This window comes from Symphalangus syndactylus, chromosome 14, assembly GCF_028878055.3.
Source record: "Symphalangus syndactylus isolate Jambi chromosome 14, NHGRI_mSymSyn1-v2.1_pri, whole genome shotgun sequence".
Lineage (NCBI taxonomy): Eukaryota > Metazoa > Chordata > Mammalia > Primates > Hylobatidae > Symphalangus > Symphalangus syndactylus.
Window position 1 is genome coordinate 75,758,194 of NC_072436.2, and position 21,484 is coordinate 75,779,677.

Consider the following 21,484-nt stretch of genomic DNA (forward strand, 5'->3'; position numbering starts at 1 on the left):
CCATGTAATGAGAGATGCTGAGAATATTTTGGAGGGGACAGAGAAGGGACATCTGGGGCGGGGAAGAGAAGTGGGGTGGAAGTTCTGCAAAACGTGAGAATGGTTAGGTAAAAAGGGTAGGAATAAAGGACCCTCCCTTCCCATGCCAGGCAAAAGTAACAGAAGGAACAAAGTAAAATTCTTCAGGGAGTGGGAGGAAAACTGAAAGTAGTTTGGTGTTACACATGCTATCAGAATGCTAGTAGATGAAGCTACAGAGGTAGGCAGAAACCGTATTATATAAAGCTTAGAAGTTATCCACAGACAAGAGGGAACCACAGAAAGATTTAAATAAGCAAAATTTACATGTCAGGATAATTACTCTGATGAGATAAGGACACATGCAACATGGATTGATCGGAGAGACTATTGTAGTCATACAGAAAGGGCTGGAACCAGAGCTGTAGATGGTAGGGAAGAAGAAGATGGGATGAATTTGAGAAATACTGAGGAAAGAGAATCAGCAGACTGGTAATTCAATGGCTGTAGGAGGTAAGGCAGAAGGATGAATCACAGAGGAAAGGCCACATGAGGACACGGCAAGAAGGCAGCTGTCTGTAAGCCAGGAAGAGAGCCCTCACCAGACACTGAATCTGCTGGCACCTTGATCTTGGACTTCCCAGGCTCCAGAGCTGTGAGAAATAAACTTCTGTTACTTAAGCCACCAGTCTGTGGTATTTTGTTATGGCAGCCTGTTTTAGCCTGCTCAGACTGCAAAAGCCAACCTCTTGCTTGTCATCACCAGACCTGTCCTCTGTGTGAAGGAGAGGGAGGGAGCAAGTGCAAGCTAACTGAATCTTCTTACAAGGACACTAATCCTATCAGATCAGCACTCTACCTTTATGACCTCACTTAACCATAATTATTTCCTTAGAGGTCCCATCTCCAAATACAGCCATGTGTAGGGGGGTAGGGCTTCAACATATGAATTTGACAAACATTCAGTCCATAACAGCTGCCAATGCTGAGGAGTTAAATGTAATTTACTATCCTAAGTATTTTCTCTGGACACTCCAGTTTTCCTAGCTCATAGGGAGAAATTAATCTGATAGCTAAAGATTTTATAGCTAAATAGTTCTGTAGTATAAAATTATTTGGATTGTCAGCACAGTCTTCCAAGGAGAAATTTAAGATTTGTGTTGCTGTACTTTCTCAACAATTCCTGAAAGTTTTTCAAAACAAAAAGTAATAGGAGCTAGACACAGTGGCTCACATCTGTAATCCCAGCTACTTGAGTGGGCCAGTGGCCTAGTAAGACTAGGAGTTTGAGACTGGCCTGGGTGACACAGTGACACCCCCCCAGCTCTAAAAAAGTTTTTTAAAACTTAGAAGATCATTTGAAGTGAGTTGGTGGAAGGGGGGTAAAAAAAAAAAAAAAAAAAACCCTTAGCTGGGCATGGTGGTGTGCACCTGTAGTCCTAGCTACTCAGAAGGCTGAGGCAGGAGGACTGCTTGTGCCTGGGAGTTCAAGGCTGCAGTGAGCCATGATCATGCCACTGCACTCCAGCCTGGGTGACAAAGCAAGACCCTGACACTTTAAAAAAAAAAAAAAAGTAATAATAAACAACCAAAACTGAAATCCTTCGTAATTTTGCAGGTTACTAGTTCTGAAATAAAGTGTCTAGAATCACAAACATGGAAAGGTCATGTTTTAAATTATTTTTTCCTAAGAGCCATTTATGAAGTGAGTTTAGTTTAGACTGTATTTTTTTTTTTTCTGACACGGGGTCTCACTCTGTTGCCCAGGTTGGAATGCAGTGGCACACTCACAGCTCACTGCAGCCTCAACCTCCATTGTTCAAGCAATCCTCCCCGCCTCAGTCTCCTGAGTAGCTGGGACTACAAGCGCACACCACCATGCACTAATTTTTGTATTTTCTGTCGAGATGGGGTTTCGCCATGTTGTCCAGGCTGGACTCGAACTCCTGGACTCAAGCGATCCACCCACCTCAGCCTCCCAAAGTGCTGGAATTACAGGCATGTGCCACCATGTCTGGCCTAGACTATTTCTTACTACAATCCTTAAAAGGTAATGGATATACTTTAAAAAATCAAGGAAAGTGGCCGGGCGTGGTGGCTCACGCCTGTAATCCCAGCACAGTGGGACGCCGAGGCGGGTGGATCACCTGAGGTCAGGAGTTCGAGACCAGCCTGGCCAACATGGTGAAACCCCGTCTCTACTAAAAATACAAAAGTTAGCTGGGCGTGGTGGTGGGCGCCTGTAATCCCAGCTACTTGGGAGGCTGAGGCAGGAGATCTCTTGAACCCAGGAGGCAGAGGTTGCAGTGAGCCAAGATCGCACCACTGCACTGCAGCGTGGAAGAGCCAAATTCTGTCTCAAAAAAAAAAAAAAAAATCAAAGAAAAATTTCAAGAGTTGTAATTCATCTGATCAATTTAATGTCCTACAGCTATTAAACCAAGTTAAGCATTATTTTCCTAACAGAAAACAAAAATGAACATCTTATTATCTTACTAAGCAGCAATACAAATTTTTCATTAAAATTCATCTCCACAGTTAAATTTCCATAATGATAATGTGAGATAAAATAATGGGATTTGTTAATTCCAATGAAAATCCAGTCTGAATAGAAGTAAAAAGATTCAGGAGTATAAGAAGCACTATATATGTACCAGGCACCATACTAAGTGCTCTATAATCATTCACTCAATCCATAAAAACCCCTATAAGGGTTGTGTACTATAATTATCTCTGTTGTATACTTGAGAAAATTGAGGCACACAGAGACTACATAACTTGTCCAAGGACACACTGTGAGTCCATATATATATGTATATACACATATATATGCGTGTATATATATACACACATATATACACATATATATACACCCATACATATAGTGTGATCGATATAGATATATATATGTAAAGAGAGATATGCCGGTTTATGAACTCTCTATTCCACTGATTTGTGCATCTAGTAAGCAATTCTTTTGTATATGTATGTATGTATATATATATATATATATACACACACACATATATGGTGTACGTGTATATATATACATATATATACATACATACATATATATATAGTGCAGTGAGCCGAGATCACGCCACTGTACTCCAGCCTGGCGACAGAGCAAGACTCTGTCTCAGAAAAAGAAAAAAAATTCCTAGATGTGAAACCAAAAACACAATCCACAAAAGAAAAAGTGAGTGGAAATTGGACTTTTACTCAAATTGAAAATGTTTGCTCTTCAAAAGACACACACTCTTAAGAGAAGGCAAGTTATTAACTGGGAAAAAAGTATTTGCAAAACATACATATAACAGGGGACTTGTATCCAGGATATATAAAGAGCTCTGAAAAACTCAATAATAAGAAAACAAATAACCCAATAAAAAAATGGGCAAATGATTTGAATAAATATTTTACCAAAGATATATGGATGGCAAATAAGTACATGAAAAATGCTCAACATTTAGGGAAACACAAGTCATTAGGGAAATGCAAGTTAAACTACAATGAAACATCACTACACACCTATTAGAATGGCTAAACATTTTTTTTAAAGCTAGGCAAGGTGCAGTAGCTCACAGCTGTAATGCCAGCACTTTGGGAGGCCAAGGTGGGACGATCGCTTGAAGCCAGGAGTTTCAGACCAGCCTGAGCAACATAGCGAGACCTTGTCTCTACAAAAAAATAAAAATATTAGCCGAGTGTGGTGGCAGACACATGTAGTGCAGTCCTAGCTACTTGGGAGGCTGAAGTGGGAAGATTGCTGGAGCCCAGGCGGTCCAGGCTGCAGTGAGCCATGATCATGCCACTGTACGCCAACCTGGGAGACTGAGCAGACCCTGATTCTTAAAAAAAAATTAACCTGACAATACCAAGCAAGTGATGTGAGGATGCAGAGCAACTGTATCTCTCATATACTGCTAGTAGGCAAAATGGCATAGCCACTTTGAAAAATAGTTTGGCAGTTTCTTTTTTAAATTTTAATTAATTTTTTTTTTTTAATAGAGACAAGGTCTTGCTCTGTTGCCCACACTGGAGTGCAGTGGTGCAATCAGAGCTCACTGCAGCTTCAAACTCCTGGGCTCAAGCAATCCTGCTGTCTCAGCCTCCCAAGTAGCTGGGACTACAGGCATATGCCACTCTGCCTGGCTATGTTTATCCATTTTGTAGAGGTAGGGTCTCACTAAGTTGCCCAGGCTGGTCTTGAACTCCTGGCCTCAAGCGATCCTTCTGCCTTCACTTCCCAAAGTGCTGCGATTACAGGTGTGAGCCACTGACCTGGCAGTTTTTTGTAAAGTTTAATAAACAATTTCCATATGATCAGCAATCCCACCCATGGGTATTTACCCAAGTGAAATGAAAACTTATGTTCACTCAAAAACCTGTACACAAATATTTATGGTAGCTTTATTCATAATTACCAAAATTGGGAACAACCCAAATGTCCTTTAACTGATGAATGGATAAACAAACTGTGATATATCCATACAACGGAATACCACTCAGCAATTAAAAAGGAACTCCTGGCTGGATGTGGTGGCTCATGCCTATAATTCCAGCACTTTGGGAGGCCAAGGTGGGCGGATCACCTGAGCTCAGGAGTGCAAGACCAGCCTGGGCAATGTGTTGAAACCCCATCTCTACCAAAAAGATACAAAAAATTAGCTGAGTATGGTGGCACTCGCCTGTTGTCTCCACTACTTGGGAGGCTGAGATGGGAGATCACTTGAGCCCCAGAGGCTGAGGCTGCAGTGTGCCGAGACTGTGCCACTGCATTCCAGCCTGGGTGACACAGTGAGACCCCATCTCAAAAAAAAAAAAAAGGAACTCTTGATACATGCAACAACATGGATAAATCTTAAATGCATTATGGTTAAGTGAAAGAAGCCAGATTCAAAAGGTTACGTATTGTATGATTCCATGTATATGACATTCTCAAAAAGACAAAACTATAGGGATAGAAAACTTATCAGGAGCTGGGAATGGGGCTGACTACAAAGGAGCAAACTGACTATACAAAGGAAGAACTTTTGGGGGCGATGGAACCATTTTGTATCTTGATTGGTGATAGCTCCACAACTGTATTTATTTGTCAAAACTCATAGAACCGTACACTTAACAAGGGTAATTTTTACTGTATATAAATTACATTTCAATTAAAACAAATACTTAAAATTTAAACATTGTTAAGTCAGCTTCAGGGCTAGATAGCTATGTAGCTGAGAGGTTATTTCACAAATGAAAACATTAGTGCCACATAATTATAGAACTAATAGTGCTGAAATATAAATTCTTAATCTCAATGACTTTGAAACACAATAAGAAAATGAACAGAACAAATAGTTTCTCTCAATAATAATATAAAACTTATGATCTTAGTCAATATACACACCTCCCAGAAGACAGATCCACTATCTTTGCTATTAAATTGTGTTCTGGGCATGCAAAGCTAAAGGGTAGCCTCTGTGACACTATGGTTTGAGTTTTCCTGTGACTTAACCCAAGTGACACCTATATTATCATTGCTACTGTCAATATTGTCAGTAGGCTTTTAGCCTATTTGGAATTTATACAAATAAAAAATGTACTAAGCTTTTATGAACAGACACTTCTCAAAAGAAGGCATTTATGCAGCCAACAGGTACATGAAAAAATATTCATCATCACTGGCCATCAGAGAAATGCAAATCAAAACCACAGTGAGATACCATCTCACACCAGTTAGAATGGCAATCATTAAAAAGTCAGGAAACAACAGGTGCTGGAGAGGATGTGGAGAAATAGGAACACTTTTACACTGTTGGTGGGACTGTAAACTAGTTCAACCATTGTGGAAGACAGTGTGGCGATTCCTCAAGGATCTAGAACTAGAAATACCATTTGACCCAGCCATCCCATTACTGGGTATATATCCAAAGGATTATAAATCATGCTGCTATAAAGACACATGCACACATATGTTTATTGCGGCACTATTCACAATAGCAAAGACTTGGAACCAACCCAAATGTCCATCAATGATAGACTGGATTAAGAAAATGTGGCACATATACACCATGGAATACTATGCAGCCATAAAAAAGGATGAGTTCATGTCCTTTGTAGGGACATGGATGAAGCTGGAAACCATCATTCTCAGCAAACTATAGCAAGGACAAAAAACCAAACACCACATATTCTCACTCATAGGTAGGAATTGAACAATGAGAATACTTGGACACAGGAAGGGGAACATCACACACCGGGGCCTGTCATGGGGTGGGGGGAGGGGGAGGGATAGCATTAGGAGATATACCTAATGTAAATGACGAGTTAATGGGTGCAGCACACCAACATGGCACATGTATACATATGTAACAAACCTGCACGTTGTGCACATGTACCCTACAAGTATAATAAAAAAAATAAAAAAATAAATAAAAAATTTTTAAAAAGTACTAAGCTTTGTAGAGTACCAGGGTCAAAAATATATTTTTAAATGATTGTTTTAATAAAAGGGGCTATGAAAAATTCAACTCATAGCCTATGTATCTAATGATCTTAACCACGACCTTGCTATTTCAGCTTTCTGATACCTTTTCTTTTTTGATGCTTCATTCTTAAAACTTCTACTTCTATAAAAAATTCTGAGGCTGCGTGCAGTGTCTCTTGCTTTTAATCCCAGCACTTTGGGAGGCCAAGGTGGGAGGATCAGATGAGACCAGGAGTTCGAGACCAGCCTGGCCAACATGGCAAAAGCCCGTCTCTATTAAAAATACAAAAATTACCCTGTATCTTGAGCTTATATACTGTAAGCTCAAGACCAGTATCTTGAGCTTATATACTGTAAGCTCAAGACCAGTATCTTGAGCTTATATACTGTAAGCTCAAGACCAGTATCTTGAGCTTATATACTATTGATGATTCGAGAAACTGAAGTACTACATTTATATTAGCTTACCATTTTGTGAAATATATAACAACAAAATAGAATTGTGAAATTTTAGTATTGAAAAGATTCCCCATATCTAATCTAATCTGAATATATTTTTACATCCTATCACATTCCCTTTGTTCACCAGATTTGCCTGAATGTTTCTAGCAATGCTTACCTCCCCTCATGAGCTGCTCAAAGAATTCAAGAACTGGAAGGGATCGTAGGAAACTGAGAGCTAAAAGCTAAATTACTTTACCAGTGAGGTGTAGTTAGGTGCAGAATACAAATTAAAATTCCAGCCCCATATACTTTTCACTCTCTATGCTTTTTACCTTTATCAAAATTTTATATGGGTGAAGAAACTGAACACTCGCACATTGCTGGTGGAAATATAAATGGTGCAGGCACTCTAAAAAACAGTTTAGCAGTTCCTCAAAAAGTTAAACATAGGCCGGTCGCAGTGGCTCACGCCTGTAATCCCAGCACTTTGGGAGGCCAAGGCGGGCAGATCACGCGGTCAGGAGATCGAGAATATCCTGGCTAACATGGTGAAACCCCATCTCTACTAAAAATACAAAAAATTAGCTGGGCGTGGCGGCGGGTGCCTGTAATCCCAGCTGCTGGGGAGGCTGAGGCAGGAGAATGGCATGAACCCGGGAGGCGGAGCTTGCAGTGAGCTGAGATCACACCACTGCACTCCAGCCTGGGCGACAGAGCGAGACTCTGTCTCAAAAAAAAAAAAAAAAAAAGTTAAACATAGAATTACCATATGACCCAGCAATTCCAAACCTAGATGTGTACACAAGAGAAATGAAAACATGTCCAGACAAAAACTTGTATACAAATGTTCATAGCACCATTATCCATAATAGACAAAAAGTAGAAACAACCCAAATGTCCATCAGCTGATGAATAGATAAATAAAATGTGGTATATCCACACAATAGAATAAAGTCTTGATACATGTTACGATATGGACAAACTTCAAAAACATGCTAAGTGAAAGATGCCAGTCACAAAAGGCTAGATATTGTGGCTCCAATGAAGTGAAATTTCCAAAATAGGAACACTTATAGAGACAGAAAATAAGTTTGTGGTTTCCAGGGGCTCGGGGAGACGAGAATAGGGAATGACTACTAATGGGTACAGGGTTTCTTTTTCCAGGGATGAAAATGTTCTAAAATTAGACCATGGTGATAAGCCTGTGAACTTACTAAAAAATACTGAATTACATACTTTATTTTTAAACAAATTTTAAATTTTTATGGATATATAATAATAGTAGTATGCATTTATGGGGTACATGTGATATTTTCATACAAGCATACAACAATGTAATGATCAAATATGGGTAACTGGGATATCCATTACCTCAAACATTTATCATGTCTTTGTGTTGGGAACATTCCACACTTCCTCTTCTAGCTACTTTGAAACATACAATAAATTATTATCAACAGTAGTTGGCTGTGGTGGGTAGTGGGGAGGAGAGGATGAAGAGTGGTTGGTTAATGAGTACAAAAACACAGTTAGACGGCTAGGCATGGTGGCTCATGCCTGTAATCCCAGCACATTGAGAGGTCGAGGCAGGCAGACTGCCTGCGGCCAGGAGTTTCGAGACCAGCCTGGCCAACATGGTGAAACCCCATCTCTACTAAAAAATACAAAAACTAGCTGGGTGTGGTGGCACGCACCTGTAATCCCAGCTACTTGGGAGGCTGAGGTGAGAGAATCACTTGAATCCAGGAGGCGGAGGTTGCAGTGAGCAGAGATCATACCACTGCATTCCAGCCTGGGCAACAGAGCGAGACTCCATCTCAAATATATATATACAGTTAGATAGAATGAATTATATGCTTTAAATGAGTGAATTGTATGGCATATGAATTATATCTCTAAAAAGCTATTTTTAAAATTAATAAACAAAGAACTAGTTATATCCTTTAAAAAACTTTATATAGAGGATTTAAAACCTACTGGCAAATTCTTTGACACTCCTCCCATTAAGAAGTCACCTCCTCTTGGAACTGGGTGGGCATTTGTGACTGCCTCAGCATTACTCCTGCCACATCCAAATTAAGTCTAATTAAGTGACTTAAGAATTTACTTAAGAAGCTAGTTAGAAAAAACCATGCAGCTTCTGCCAGTCTCTCTTAGGATGCTTGCCCTTGGAACCCTGCCATCACACTGTAAGGAAGCCAGGGATACATGGAGAGGCCTCAGCTGAGCTCCCAGCCCAAAGCCAGCATCAACTTGCCAGCCAGCTATGTGGTCAAGCCATCTTGAAAGCTGTCACGGTTGATGCCACATTGAGCAGAGTCAACCCTGCTTAACCTTATGCAAATTAAAGAGTTGTGAACAAAATATCTGCCATTATTTTAAACCATTAGGTTTTAGGGTGGTTTGGTACACAGCAATGGGTGACTAGAATACTTTTCATACTTAAGGCTAAAAACAGTATCTAGCCTCCTCCTACTTAGTGCAGACACTTCTTTCTAGCAGATTACCACCCTAACTGTCTGACAATTTTGACTAACATGGAGATCAGGTCCTCAACAAAGCCACCCCTTCCACTGATGACCAATCCTGGGAATTATGATCTGCCTTATGTTAAAACCAGTTCTGTCTTGCCCAACCTCTGGTTTAAGTTCTTTCCTCAGAGGTGACCATTACTGTCTAAACCTCTTCTTCAGGACAGGCCTTTACCTTACTAAACAGTAGAGAAATCTTTAGCATTGTCCTACTATATAGCTGAGGAACCTGAAGTGCACAAATTGGCTGCTTTACCAATATCTATCTAAGTTACACAATAGATACTTGAATTTCTGGTATAAGATTTTTGTTTAGTATTATTTCTATTGAATATGAGACAAATATAACAGACACAACATGTGTTGTCCTTACTCAAACACAATTTTCACGCTTAAGCCATAATTGTTTAGAGTTAATCCTCATTTCTATTATCTAGGAGGAAGAGTATGGGCATGAATAACTGGAAGATGAAAACTACTTTTCCGTATCACTCTTCCTCACCTCATGTGTACTTAAATGTTTCCTGTTTTAACTCCAGAAAGCCAGTAAACTCTTTCAGGGCAGGGATAAGTCTTACAATTTTGAGACTTACTTGGTGTTTGAGTACATATATACTGAATAATTAGCCTACCTATGGGTGGCAGCATACAGATAAGGATAAAAACATTTCTTTTGAAAAAATTTAAACACAAGTCTTACAATCCAAAAATATTTCTCATCACATCAGTGTAAGAATTGTAATCTTTTTTCTTTTTCAAAGTCAGTAGCAATAGAAAATGCTTCTTACACTGTTGACTACAGTATGTCAGTTGCTATGACAATGCTTAGTCCCCAGGCATTCCTTCTAATTGAGACAATTTCTCCCCCCTTCAGTCCCTTAAGACTGACCCAGTTACACAACTTAAACACCAAAACCCAAGGGGTGCCCTTCAATAAAGATACTCTGGGCTGGGAACGGTGGCTCACGCCTGTAATCCCAGCACTTTGGGAGGCTGAGGCAGGTGGATCACCTGAGGTCAGGAGTTCAAGACTACCCTGGCCAACAAGGTGAAACCCTGTCTCTACTAAAAACATACAAAAATTAGCCAGGTGTGGTGGTGCGCACCTGTAATTCCAGCTACTCGGGAGGCTGAGGCTGGAGAATCGCTTGAACCCAGGAGGTGGAGGTTGCAGTGAGCCGAGATCGTGCCACTGCATTCCAGCCTGAGCGATGACAGAGCCAGACTCCATCTCAAAAAGAAAACGTCAAAAAAAGATACTCTGATTACACAACCTAAGGAAAAATGTAAATACCCTTTTCCAAGTTGCAAGGAAATTTTTCAGGCAACCCATTTTGTTTTTACATGTAAAAGTCTTACAAGTTGAATGGTAATTGTCTGATATAACTTTAAAACTGTATATGCTATAATCCATAACCACATTCCAGAAGCCTAAACTTTTAATATAAATCATTTCTATTAATATGCATGCATCATATCTCATTTATGTTCTCTGGGCTGTATTTGCATTCTGTTCCTTTTAAGGTACAACTAAAATCTTCTAGGAGCAAGCAAGGCCATGCTCAGTAAATGTATCATTGGACTAATACAGAACATTTGCACACTAGCCCAAATTAACCTCATGGGAGGCAAGGAACTAGGAAAAAATATTTCATTTATTTATTTATTTATTTTGGAAACAGGGTCTCACTCTGTTGCCCAAGCTGGAGGGCAGTGGCCCGATCATGGCTCACTGCAGCCTCTAAGTCCCAGGCTCAGGTGATCCTCCCACCTCAGCCTACTGAGTAGCTGGGACTACAGGTGTGCACCACCATGCCCCACTAATTTTTGTATTTTTAGTAGGAATGAGGTTTCGCCATATTGCCCAGGCTGGTCTGGAACTCCTGGGCTCAAGAGAGCCACCAGTCTTGGCCTCCCAAAGTCCTGGGATTACAGGCATGAGTCACCATGCCTGGCCCTAGAAAAAAATATTTTAAATTGTATAAAATTTAACAAGCTATCATAAATGAGGCACCTTAGAAAGAATTCCTAGTAATTCCAAAAGAAAAAAAAATCTAAAAAGAAAAAGCTATGTTGGGAAATGTGGTATCTGCATTGTCTCAAAATGTAAGCTGGTAATTCTCTTCAACAGTCCAAAAGATTTTAAAACTGGGGATTTTTTCAGAATGCTCATTTGGTTAGAAATTCTCATTCTGATTGGCTGAGTTGATCAAGATTTTAACTTTTATTATACACACACTCAGAAGCATGAGCTTATTTTATATATCCTATAACATCTCTTACATCTCTACAACTACAGAACTTAGTAGTGTTCTCAAAAAAAAAGGTTCTCTGTAAGCTCAAAACAGTTTCTACAATTGAAAGTTTATTACACACTCATTTGTGGGGAAAAAGCTTAGATGTTGGTGTCCAATATTATATTTCTCAATGCATTTACTTAGCCAATGGGCAAAAGAAGAAAAAAAATCACAGGACACACACACTTATCTAAAAGAAGGATTAACATGAGAAATCCTAACTAACCTGAATATTATGTTAATAAACATTAACTGTAAAACAATTTATTGTGAAACGATGAGTCATAGGCAGCCAAGACTACTATAAATAAAAAATAAAGGCATTTTATTTAGCTTAGATTTAGCCTGAGTTCAAAAGAAAAAACTAAAATAAAAATGAAATACACAACTTTCTCTATGGCAGACAATTCAAGCTAAAAGAATATTGTTAGAAAGCCAAAGGCTGAGGAAAATGATATCTTTTAAAAACCGCCCATCAAATAACTTTAAATGGCAGGTGCAATCTTCTTATGAAATAGAAAGCATAGTACTTTCTTCCCCTACATTATAAAATGCTACTATCGAGTATGACTAACAGAGAATAAAGGTACCATGTGACCCAAGAAGGGTGTGTATGAGAAGTGGGGCAGAAAGACGGGGCTGAGAAAAGCTGCAAAAAGCTTTCAATTTCTTAACTCTGACTCTTAGAGACCAGAGCTTACCTGAATACATTCTGCTGGGGATTGGAAATCATGCAGAAAGGTCTGTGATTCCAAAACGTTAATACATTTATTATAAAGTAATCTTGGGTAAAGATATGTTGCCTTAAGCAAGGAGTTAACTGTTCATAATACCCATTTGAAAAATCTCTCATTTTGTTTGGGAGAAATAATTGGTAAGTCCATCAAAGTAGTTTAGTAAGCACAAATGGAGAACTATGTAGAAAGAGGAACTATTATGAAATGTATGACCGAGTGTGTTTTGTGTAAGACTAATGGAGGTTTTCAAAGTTTTTTGGTTTCTGGCTACATACAAAAATAAAAATAAGGGCGTTTTCATTCATTTAAACCAGCAGTAAAATACTGCCTGGTTTATGCCGCTTATTTTCACCTTACAGTCTTAATACACATTCCAAGACTGATGGGATACTCATTGTTTCTTTCGGATAATGGAAGAGGAGGGAGAGTAAAGCTGTACATTAAACAGTCCACTTGGTAATTGAGAAAATTCAGCAGTGAAATATATCACGAGGCACCAAAGAGATTTGCCGGGGAGGGCAGACAAAAGAGAAAACAGCCACAGAACATTAAGCCCCGGAAGAGATGAGAATCAGTCCCATATACGTAACTCGACGACTGGACAAAACCCCTCTTGACGCTGCCGGTGGGTGAAACGAGGTGATTTGAGATTCAGGGCGTTCTCGGCTCTTTCCCTCTCTCGAATCGATCATCTCCAACAGGAAGTCAGAGCAAGGCAGGGTTCGGAGCCAGAGAAAGCTCCCAGGGGAGTCTGTCTACCATGACAACAAACTCCTAAGGCTCCTTCCGGAGCTCCACAGCTCTCTGGGCGCCCTCTCTAGCGCTGTACTTCACACCCCCGCTCCCGAAAAAAGTCGTGCACCCCGACTTCAGCTATCCGCGTTCAAGAGAGGGCGGCAGCAGTTGGGTCGGCCCCATCAGCGGTCCCGGGCCGTAAGGGACCCTGGCGGAGCGGCTCAGGGAGGCTGAGACGGCGGCTACACGACTTTCATTACCTTCTCGCGCTGATACCAGCTATTCTGCTTTGGCCGCTCCTCCTCGTTCTCGGGCCGCGACTCCTTGTCAGCCTTCCGTCTCTTGGAGAAGCAGCAGCCCATGGTCCCAGCCCGCGTAGGTCGTTGGGCATCTCACTAGCTCAGGCACTTCGTAGAGTGTGGCGTGAACCCTGGGAACCCCGGCTTGCAGCTCTCCGGGCATCGCCCCGAGGAGCCGCCCAACAGTCCGCAGCCTTAGTTTGCCCGCCAGGCCCGGCACCCCGTCCCCTTTTTCGTCGCCCTGACGACCCGGCGCAGCCAATGAACGCTCAGCGCCTGTTGAGCCAATCAAAGCCTCTCGAGCAATCCTGCACGGCCTATGAAGAGAGGCCGACGTACCCACACACCAATCCACGCCTGGCTCCTGCGACAGCCCCTGGCGGCGGGGCAGGCCGGCTCTGGCGCAAGCACGGACAACCCCGCCCACAGCTATGGCACGGACCGCCCTCGGCCCCGCCCCTCTTGGGACTTGGTGGGCTCTCTAGCTGGTGGGAGGCCAAGCTCGGCATCCGGGTTTTTTTTGCCCCTGATTCATAAATTTGCAAGTTCAAGGCGGGGAGAGGTCTCTAGTTGAACATTAGATTTATCTTATGATGAAAGTTGTGAGGGACAGAAATTCCCGCTGACAAAAGAAGACCCTGAAATTTGTATTTCTAAATCCTCTTCTCCCCTCATCACCCTTCCTACCGCCCTCTCATCGCCTGGCCAGGGTCACCCCCTCAAGAATTGTACCCCTTAACCTCCCAATCCTCTTCTGTGCTTGCTTGCTTGCTTGCTTGCTTGCTTTCTTTCTTTCTTTCTTTCTTTCTTTCTTTCTTTCTTTCTTTCTTTCTTTTTTTCTTTCACAGGGTCTCGCTATGTCACTCAGGCTGCAGTAGCACAATCATAACTCACTGCAACCTTGCAACCTTGACTTCCTGGGCTCAAGCGATCCTCCTGCCTCAGCCTCCCTCCTGAGTAGCTGGAACTACAAGCAAGCACCACCATGCCCACCTATTTTTTTTTTTTTTTTTTTTTACTTTTGTAGAAATGGGGTCTTGCTATGTCACCCAGGCTGGTCTTGAACTCCTGGGCCCAAGCAATCATCCTGCCTCAGCCTCTCAAAGTGCTGGGATTACAGGCAGGACCCCACCGCACCCCAGGCTGCTTTTGTGTTTTCTTAAGACTTTCACATATGGCTCTAAAATTGCACAAGTACTTAGTAAAATAGTTAATTGTGTATTGTTTCCCTATTCGAACTGTGACTTTCCTGAGATCAAAAAAGTATATCTTTCTTTTTTTTTTTGATGGAGTTTTTGTTCTTGTCGCCCAGGCTGGAGTGCAGCAGCGCCATCTCGGCTCACTGCAACCTCCGCCTCCCGGGTTCAAGTGATTATCCTGCCTCAGCCTCCAGAGTAGCTGGGACTACAGGCGCCTGCCACCACGCCCGGCTAATTTTTGTATTTTTAGTAGAGATGGGGTTTCACCATGTTGGGCAGGCTGGTCTCGATCTCCTGACCTCAGGTGATCTGCCCGCCTCGGCCTCCCAAAGTGCTGGGATGACAGGCATGAGCCACTGCGCCTGGCCTAAAAGGTATGTCATAAAGGGCATGTAGGGCCGGGCGCGGCGGCTCATGGCTGTTATCCCAGCACTTTGGGAGGCCGAGGCGGTAGGATCATGAGGTCAGGAGATCGAGACCATCCTGCCCAACATGGTGAAACCCCGTCTGGTGAAACCCCGTCTCTACTAAAAATACAAAAATTAGCCAGGCATAGTGGCGTGCGCCTGTAGTCCCAGCTACTCGGGAGGCTGAGGCAGGAGAATTGCTTGAACCCAGGAGATGGAGGTTGCAGTGAGCCAAGATGGCGCCACTGCACTACAGTCTGGACGACAGAGGGAGACTCTGTCTCAAAAAAAAAAAAAAAAAAAAAAAAGCAGGGCGGGGGGGCGGGGCGGGCACGGTGGCTCACGCCTGTAATCCCAGCACTTTGGGAAGCCAAGGCGGGTGGATCGCAAGGTCAGGAGTTCGAGACCAGCCTGGCCAATATGGTGAAACCCTGTCCCTACTAAAAATACAAAAATTAACCGGGCATGGTGGCGGGCGCCTGTAGTCTCACCTACTTGGGAGGCTGAGGCAGGAGAATAGCTTGAACCCAGGAGGCGGAGGTTGCAGTGAGCCGAGATGGTGCCACTCCACTCCAGCCTGGGCGACAGAGCGAGACTCCGTCTCAAAAAAAAAAAAAAAAAGGCAGGGGGGAGGAAAGCTGGGGGGAGGGATGTACCTTTGAATCTCCTACACCTGGCCCAAGTCCATACTAGGTGCTCAATACGTTTGTCAAATGAATGAATGCATGCATAGGTGCTAGTGAAGGAAGCATTTATAAACTTCCCCCATCCCTTCCCAAAGAAAGTGACCGAACTGTGGGGGTGGGAGGCATGTGGATTTATGATAAAGGGGTTCTCCTCATGGAGTTTATAGACTCATTGAGGACATAAGCATTGCATATGAACAATCAGATCTGTTCTAAGCAAATGGCATAGGGTTTGTCAGAATATATTTAAAGATATATACACTAAATATTAACATTTCTCATACTTGGGTCGAATTTTACTGCAATACACATGCATTGCCTATGTAATAGAAAAGAAAGGTAGGTCAGTTTCTCTGAGAAACAGTATTTTGACATCTCAGTAGGATATCAAATGCTGATCACTTCAGGTTCAAATTTGGTTATCTTTTAAATTTCCCATACTTATTCACATCTAGTTTGTATCCTAAATGAGCCTCTGACTTTTTTTTTTTTTTTTTTTTTTTTTTTTTGAGACGGAGTCTCGCTCTATCACCCAGGCTGGAGTGCAATGGCATGATCTCCGCTCACTGCAACCTCCACCTCCCAGGTTCAAGCAATTCTCCTGCCTCAGCCTCCCGAGTAGCTGGGGCTACAGGCGCACACAACCACACCCGGCTAATTTTTGTATTTTTAGTAGAGACGGGGTTTCACCATGTTGGCCAGGCTGGTCTCGATCTCCTGATCTCAGGTGATCCACCCACCTCGGCCTCCCAAAGTGTTGGGATTACAGGCGTGAGCTACAGTGCCTGGCCGACTTAATTTGAACATAAAGAATGTTCCCCTTTTTACTTGCCATCCTTTATTGCACAATTGGGAAGAAAAGTACATGTGCTGAAGTATTAGAAATTACTGCAAATTTAAGTTCCAGATCTTAGGCAATAGTCTTTAGCCAGTGCACACTGTTTCTCCTTCAGAGTGAGATGAAAGTTTTATGTGATTTTTTTTTTTTTTTTTTTTTTGAGACGGAGTCTCGCTCTGTCGCCCAGGCTGGAATGCAGTGGCGCAATCTCGGCTCACTGCAAGCTCCGCCTCCTGGGTTCACGCCATTCTCCTGCCTCAGCCTCTCCGAGTAGCTGGGACTACAGGCGCCCGCCACCACGCCCGGCTAATTTTTTTGTATTTTTAGTAGAGATGGGGTTTCACCGTGGTCTCGATCTCCTGACCTCGTGATCCGCCCGCCTCGGCCTCCCAAAGTGCTGGGAGTACAAGCGTGAGCCACCGCTCCCGGCCTTATGTGAAGATGTTTTTGGATAAGACCCTCATTCGATATTTTATAATCTATTATTATATTTATAATCTATGGTCTATGATTATAAAACATCTGTGACCAGATATAAATATATAACTATGACCACCACGTAGTGTAGCAGAGGAGGCAGAGATCCAGAGAGGTGAAGGGATGAATCTGTGGTCACGATGAGAGTGGCTGAGCAGGGACTGGAAAAACCCACAGCCTGTGTTTCCCAGTGCCTCCTCCTGCCTTAAGTTTGTTCCTCTCTAATTCATCTGAAATAAAGAAGTATCTGCCTTGGCCTTCTGATGCCTATGGGAGCTCTGTCCCATAGTGATGCTATTCCTCTTAATTAACAAACAATAACAAAACTAATTCTAGAGAAACAACCTCTGAAACTCTCACTGTTTTGAAGTATTCATTAATGAGAAAAGCTCAAACCTACAATAAAACATATATCCAAGAGTGATCTTTTCAGGGACCCTTAAAAGTGAAGATAAAGTCCCTTTTCTGTTCATTCCCATCCTACCATCACTCTTGACCAAAAACAAAATTACAAAAAGAAAATTAAATTAAATGTTAAGAACTGGGGACTAGAAAGATAATAAACAGAGCTAATACTAGTGCTGTCTCATCCTTTTTCTTTCTCTCTTACTCTTTCTTTCTTTTCTGCCCCCTCTCTTTTTCGCCTGTCCCCATGAATTCTCATCACTACTTATTTTTGCAAACCGGCTCTCTACTTACTCATCAGCATTTACATGGCTGACAACAGCTATCCCACCCTGATTCCTCATGGCCTTTCTGTCCAAGGGCATGCTACACAGTCTCAGACTCTCAAGGCAGATAATCATATACATCGCTGGCCAGTCGATAACAGATTGGCTCTAGGTTGGTGTGCACCCCTGGTCCCATTGCTGCAGCTGCAGGGGTGAATTCCAAACATGGGTGTTACAGATATGGGTGGGAAGCAGGTCCTGAAAAGGGAACGCTAACTCTGCAGAGTTCAGGCAGAAGTTGGTTGCTTCTTCTGCCTGTACTCCTCTTGCTATTTATATTCTTGTGATTTCTTTTCTATAGAAGGCTGCCCTTCATGTTCAGCTTAATGTGTATATTCATCTATATTAAAATGTTGAGTTGTGGGTTTACCTGGCCACAAGCTCCAGAGATGGTTCTGGGTCCCCTGAGTCTTGACCACAGAAGTGATATAGTTACTTTTCAGAAGACAGTCCTGGCCGGGCGCAGTGGCTCACGCCTGTAATCCCAGCACTTTGGGAGGCCGAGGCAGGTGGATCACCTGAGGTCAGGAGTTCGAGACCAGCTTGGCCAACATGGTGAAAATACTAAACATACTAAAAATGCAAAAATTAGTCAGGCGTGGTGGTGCGCCCCTGTAATCCCAGCTACTCAGGAGGCTGAGGTGGGAGAATTGCTTGAACCCGGGAGGCAGAGGCTGTAGTGAGCCGAGATCACACCACTGCACTCCAGCCTGGGCAACAGAGTGAGACTCCGTCTCAAAAACAACAATAACAACAAAAAGGCAGTCCTGAAGCAGTGTATCTCTACAGCATGAATAAGTCAATTACCCCAGCAATGATGGCTGGAAAATTCCCTATGTTTGAGTTGACCTGACACATCCTTGCTCACTCTGCACTCACCTAAGGAAATACTTCACATCAAGTGAAAGAGGAGTGTTTCAGTCATCTATTGCTGAGTAACAAACCACCTGAAATGTAAAGCAATAATTACTTAATATTTCTTTTACTCATGAACCTGCATTTTAGGCAGGGCTTGGTGGGGACAACTCAATTCTGTTCCACAGTACATCTGGAGCCTCAGCTGGGATGACTCAAATGGCTGGGGTGCTGGCCAAGAATCATTCTACATGAAATCTCAGAGCCTCTCCACCCAGTCTCTCCTGCAAGGTGGCTTTAGGGTATTTGAACTCCATATATCATGCTCAGGGCTGCAAGAGTGAGTGTTCCATGAGACCAACGTGGAAGCTGCAAGGCTTCTTATGGTGCAGCCTCAGAAGCCATGCAACATCACTTCACTGGATTCGATTGGTCACCCAGGGCTGGCCCTGACTCACTAAGGGAGGAGACGAAACAAGGGACATGAATACTCGAAGGTGCAGATCTTTGAGGTGTCATCTCTGTGGCTAGTCTCCATGGCAGGAGTCAAATCTGTTCAATTCATATACTGATGAAGAGGATTGGAAGGTTTAAAAAAATATATAGGCAGATAACTTTTTTCCCCTTTTCATAAGTTTTTTTTTGTTTTTTTTTTAAAAGGGTCTCACTCTGTCACCCAGGCTAAAGTGCAGTGGTGCAATCATGGCTTACTGCAGCCTCGACCTTCTGGGCTTAAGCAATCCTCCCATCTCAGCCTCCTGAGTAGCTAGGACCGTAAGTGCCCACCACCACACCTGGCTAATTTTTTTTTTTTCTTTTTTGAGACAGGGCCTCACTTTGTCACCCAGGTTGGAGTGCACAATCTTGGCTCACTGCAACTTCTGTCTTCTGGGCTCAAATGATCCTCCAACCTCAGCCTCCCGTAGCTGGGACTACAGGCCCATGCCACCACACAAGGCTAATTTTTGTACTTTTTGTAGAGACCGTGTTTCACCATGTTGCCCAGGCTGGTCTCAAACTCCTGGACTCAAGCAATCCACCCACCTTGGCCTCCCAAAGTGCTGGGATTACAGGCATGAGCCAAAGTGCCTGGCCACACCTGGCTAGTTTTTCAAATTTTTTGTGGAGACGGGGGCTCACTATGTTGCCCAGGGTGGTCTCAAACTCCTGGGCTCAGCAATCCTGTCTCAGCCTCCCAAAGTGCTGGGATTACAGGCATGACCCACCATGCTCGGCTCCTTTTCAGAAGTTTTTGAGTCAGCATTTCTTCTCCCTCTTTATTTTTTTCTTTCTGTTTTTGTTTTTTTTTTTTGAGATGGAATCTTGAGATCACTGCAACTTCTAACTCCTGGACTCAAGCGATCTTCCTACCTCAACCTCCCAAGTAACTGAAACTACATGTGTGCAACACTGTGCCCAGCTACTTACTTGTTAAATTTTTTAGAGATGGGGGCTAATTTTTTTTAATTTTTTTTTCTAGAGACAGGGTCTCACTGTGTTGCCCAGGCTGGTCTTAAACTCCTGGTCTCAAGCGATCCTCTCACACTTAACTTTTAAATAATTCTTATCAATTTTCTTTCAATATCTTATTGACCAGTTCCAATTATTTTTAAAAGCATTGAAAATTGTGTATAATCAATTTATAAAGACTATATATTTTTTTCATACCATAAGGTATCTTATTCACTGTTGTTGGTAAAACTCTTAATTTAGGCAAAGTAAAAAATATTTGTCCGTCAATGATCTGACTTCCTAGTCAGCTTTCTGAGTACGTGACTGTAACATTTATTGAATTCTGTGTGTTTTTTCCTTCTTCTATTACTAACCAGTGACTCTATCCTCCCATGTACACGTGAACTCATAGACTGTGATGTCATACTGGGCTGTCTGACAACACTATCATTCATTCTTATTTAAAAAGTTCATGAATATCCCAGTGTGCTAGGCACTGTGCTAGGTAATGAAATGAAAAAGCATCAAACTGTCAGTTTAGTGGAAAAGATAGTCCAAAAAATAAATGATCACGGTACAATGTTATAGTAAAGATATAACAGAGATTTGGAAGTTAGTACAAAAGAGGAAAAACAGGGGAAACAGACTTCTAACTCAGACAGGGGTGGGGAGGATAGAAGAGTCAAGAAAGGCTTCTCAGAAGTAAATGGTCTTAGCAGCAGAAAATTATGAATTCTAGTAACTTTTTACATCAAAGCAGTTCCAGTGGGGACTTTTTTTCTTTTTTCTTTTTTTTTTTTTTTTGTGACAGAGTCTTGCTCTGTCGCCAGGCTGGAGTGCAGTGGCACGATCTTGCCTCACTGCAACCTCTGCCTCCCGAGTTCAAGGGATTCTCCTGTCTCAGCCTCCCTAGTAGCTGAGACTACAGGCACCCACCATCATGCCCAGCTAATTTTTGTATTTTTAGTAGAGATGGGGTTTCACCATGCTGGCCAGGATGGTCTTGATCTCTTGACCTCATGATCTGCCCTCTTCGGCCTCCCAAAGTGCTGGGATTACAGGCGTGAGCCCCCGCACCTGGCTTTTTTTTTTTTTTTTTAGACAGAGTCTCACTGTGTTACCCAGGCTGGAGTGTAGTGGAATGATCTCAGTTCACTGCAGCCTCTGACTCCCGGGTTCCAGCAATTCTCATGCCTCAGTTTCCCGAGTAGCTGGTATTACAGGCATGCATCACCATGCCCGGCTAATTTTTGTATTTTTAGTAGAAACAGCTTTTCACCGTGTTGCCCAGGTTGGTCTC

General features: G+C 42.5%; 1 protein-coding gene across 2 annotated transcripts in view; it reads right to left on the bottom strand.

The window, feature by feature from the left end:
* Positions 1 to 18,777, bottom strand: part of LOC129462191 (protein XRP2-like) — a 58,540-nt gene extending 39,763 nt beyond the window's left edge. Inside the window, exon 1 of one of the 2 annotated variants that reach the window (XM_055241968.2) lies at positions 18,757 to 18,777. Coding sequence is in view for 1 of the 2 variants with exons in the window: in XM_055241966.2 (XP_055097941.1) it covers positions 13,501 to 13,602 (102 nt within the window). In the remaining variant the exon portion in view is untranslated. Of the gene's footprint in view, positions 1 to 13,500; positions 13,912 to 18,756 lie in introns of those variants that run through there. The other variant, XM_055241966.2, reaches the window with a different exon arrangement.
* Positions 18,778 to 21,484: the final 2,707 nt, after the last annotated feature.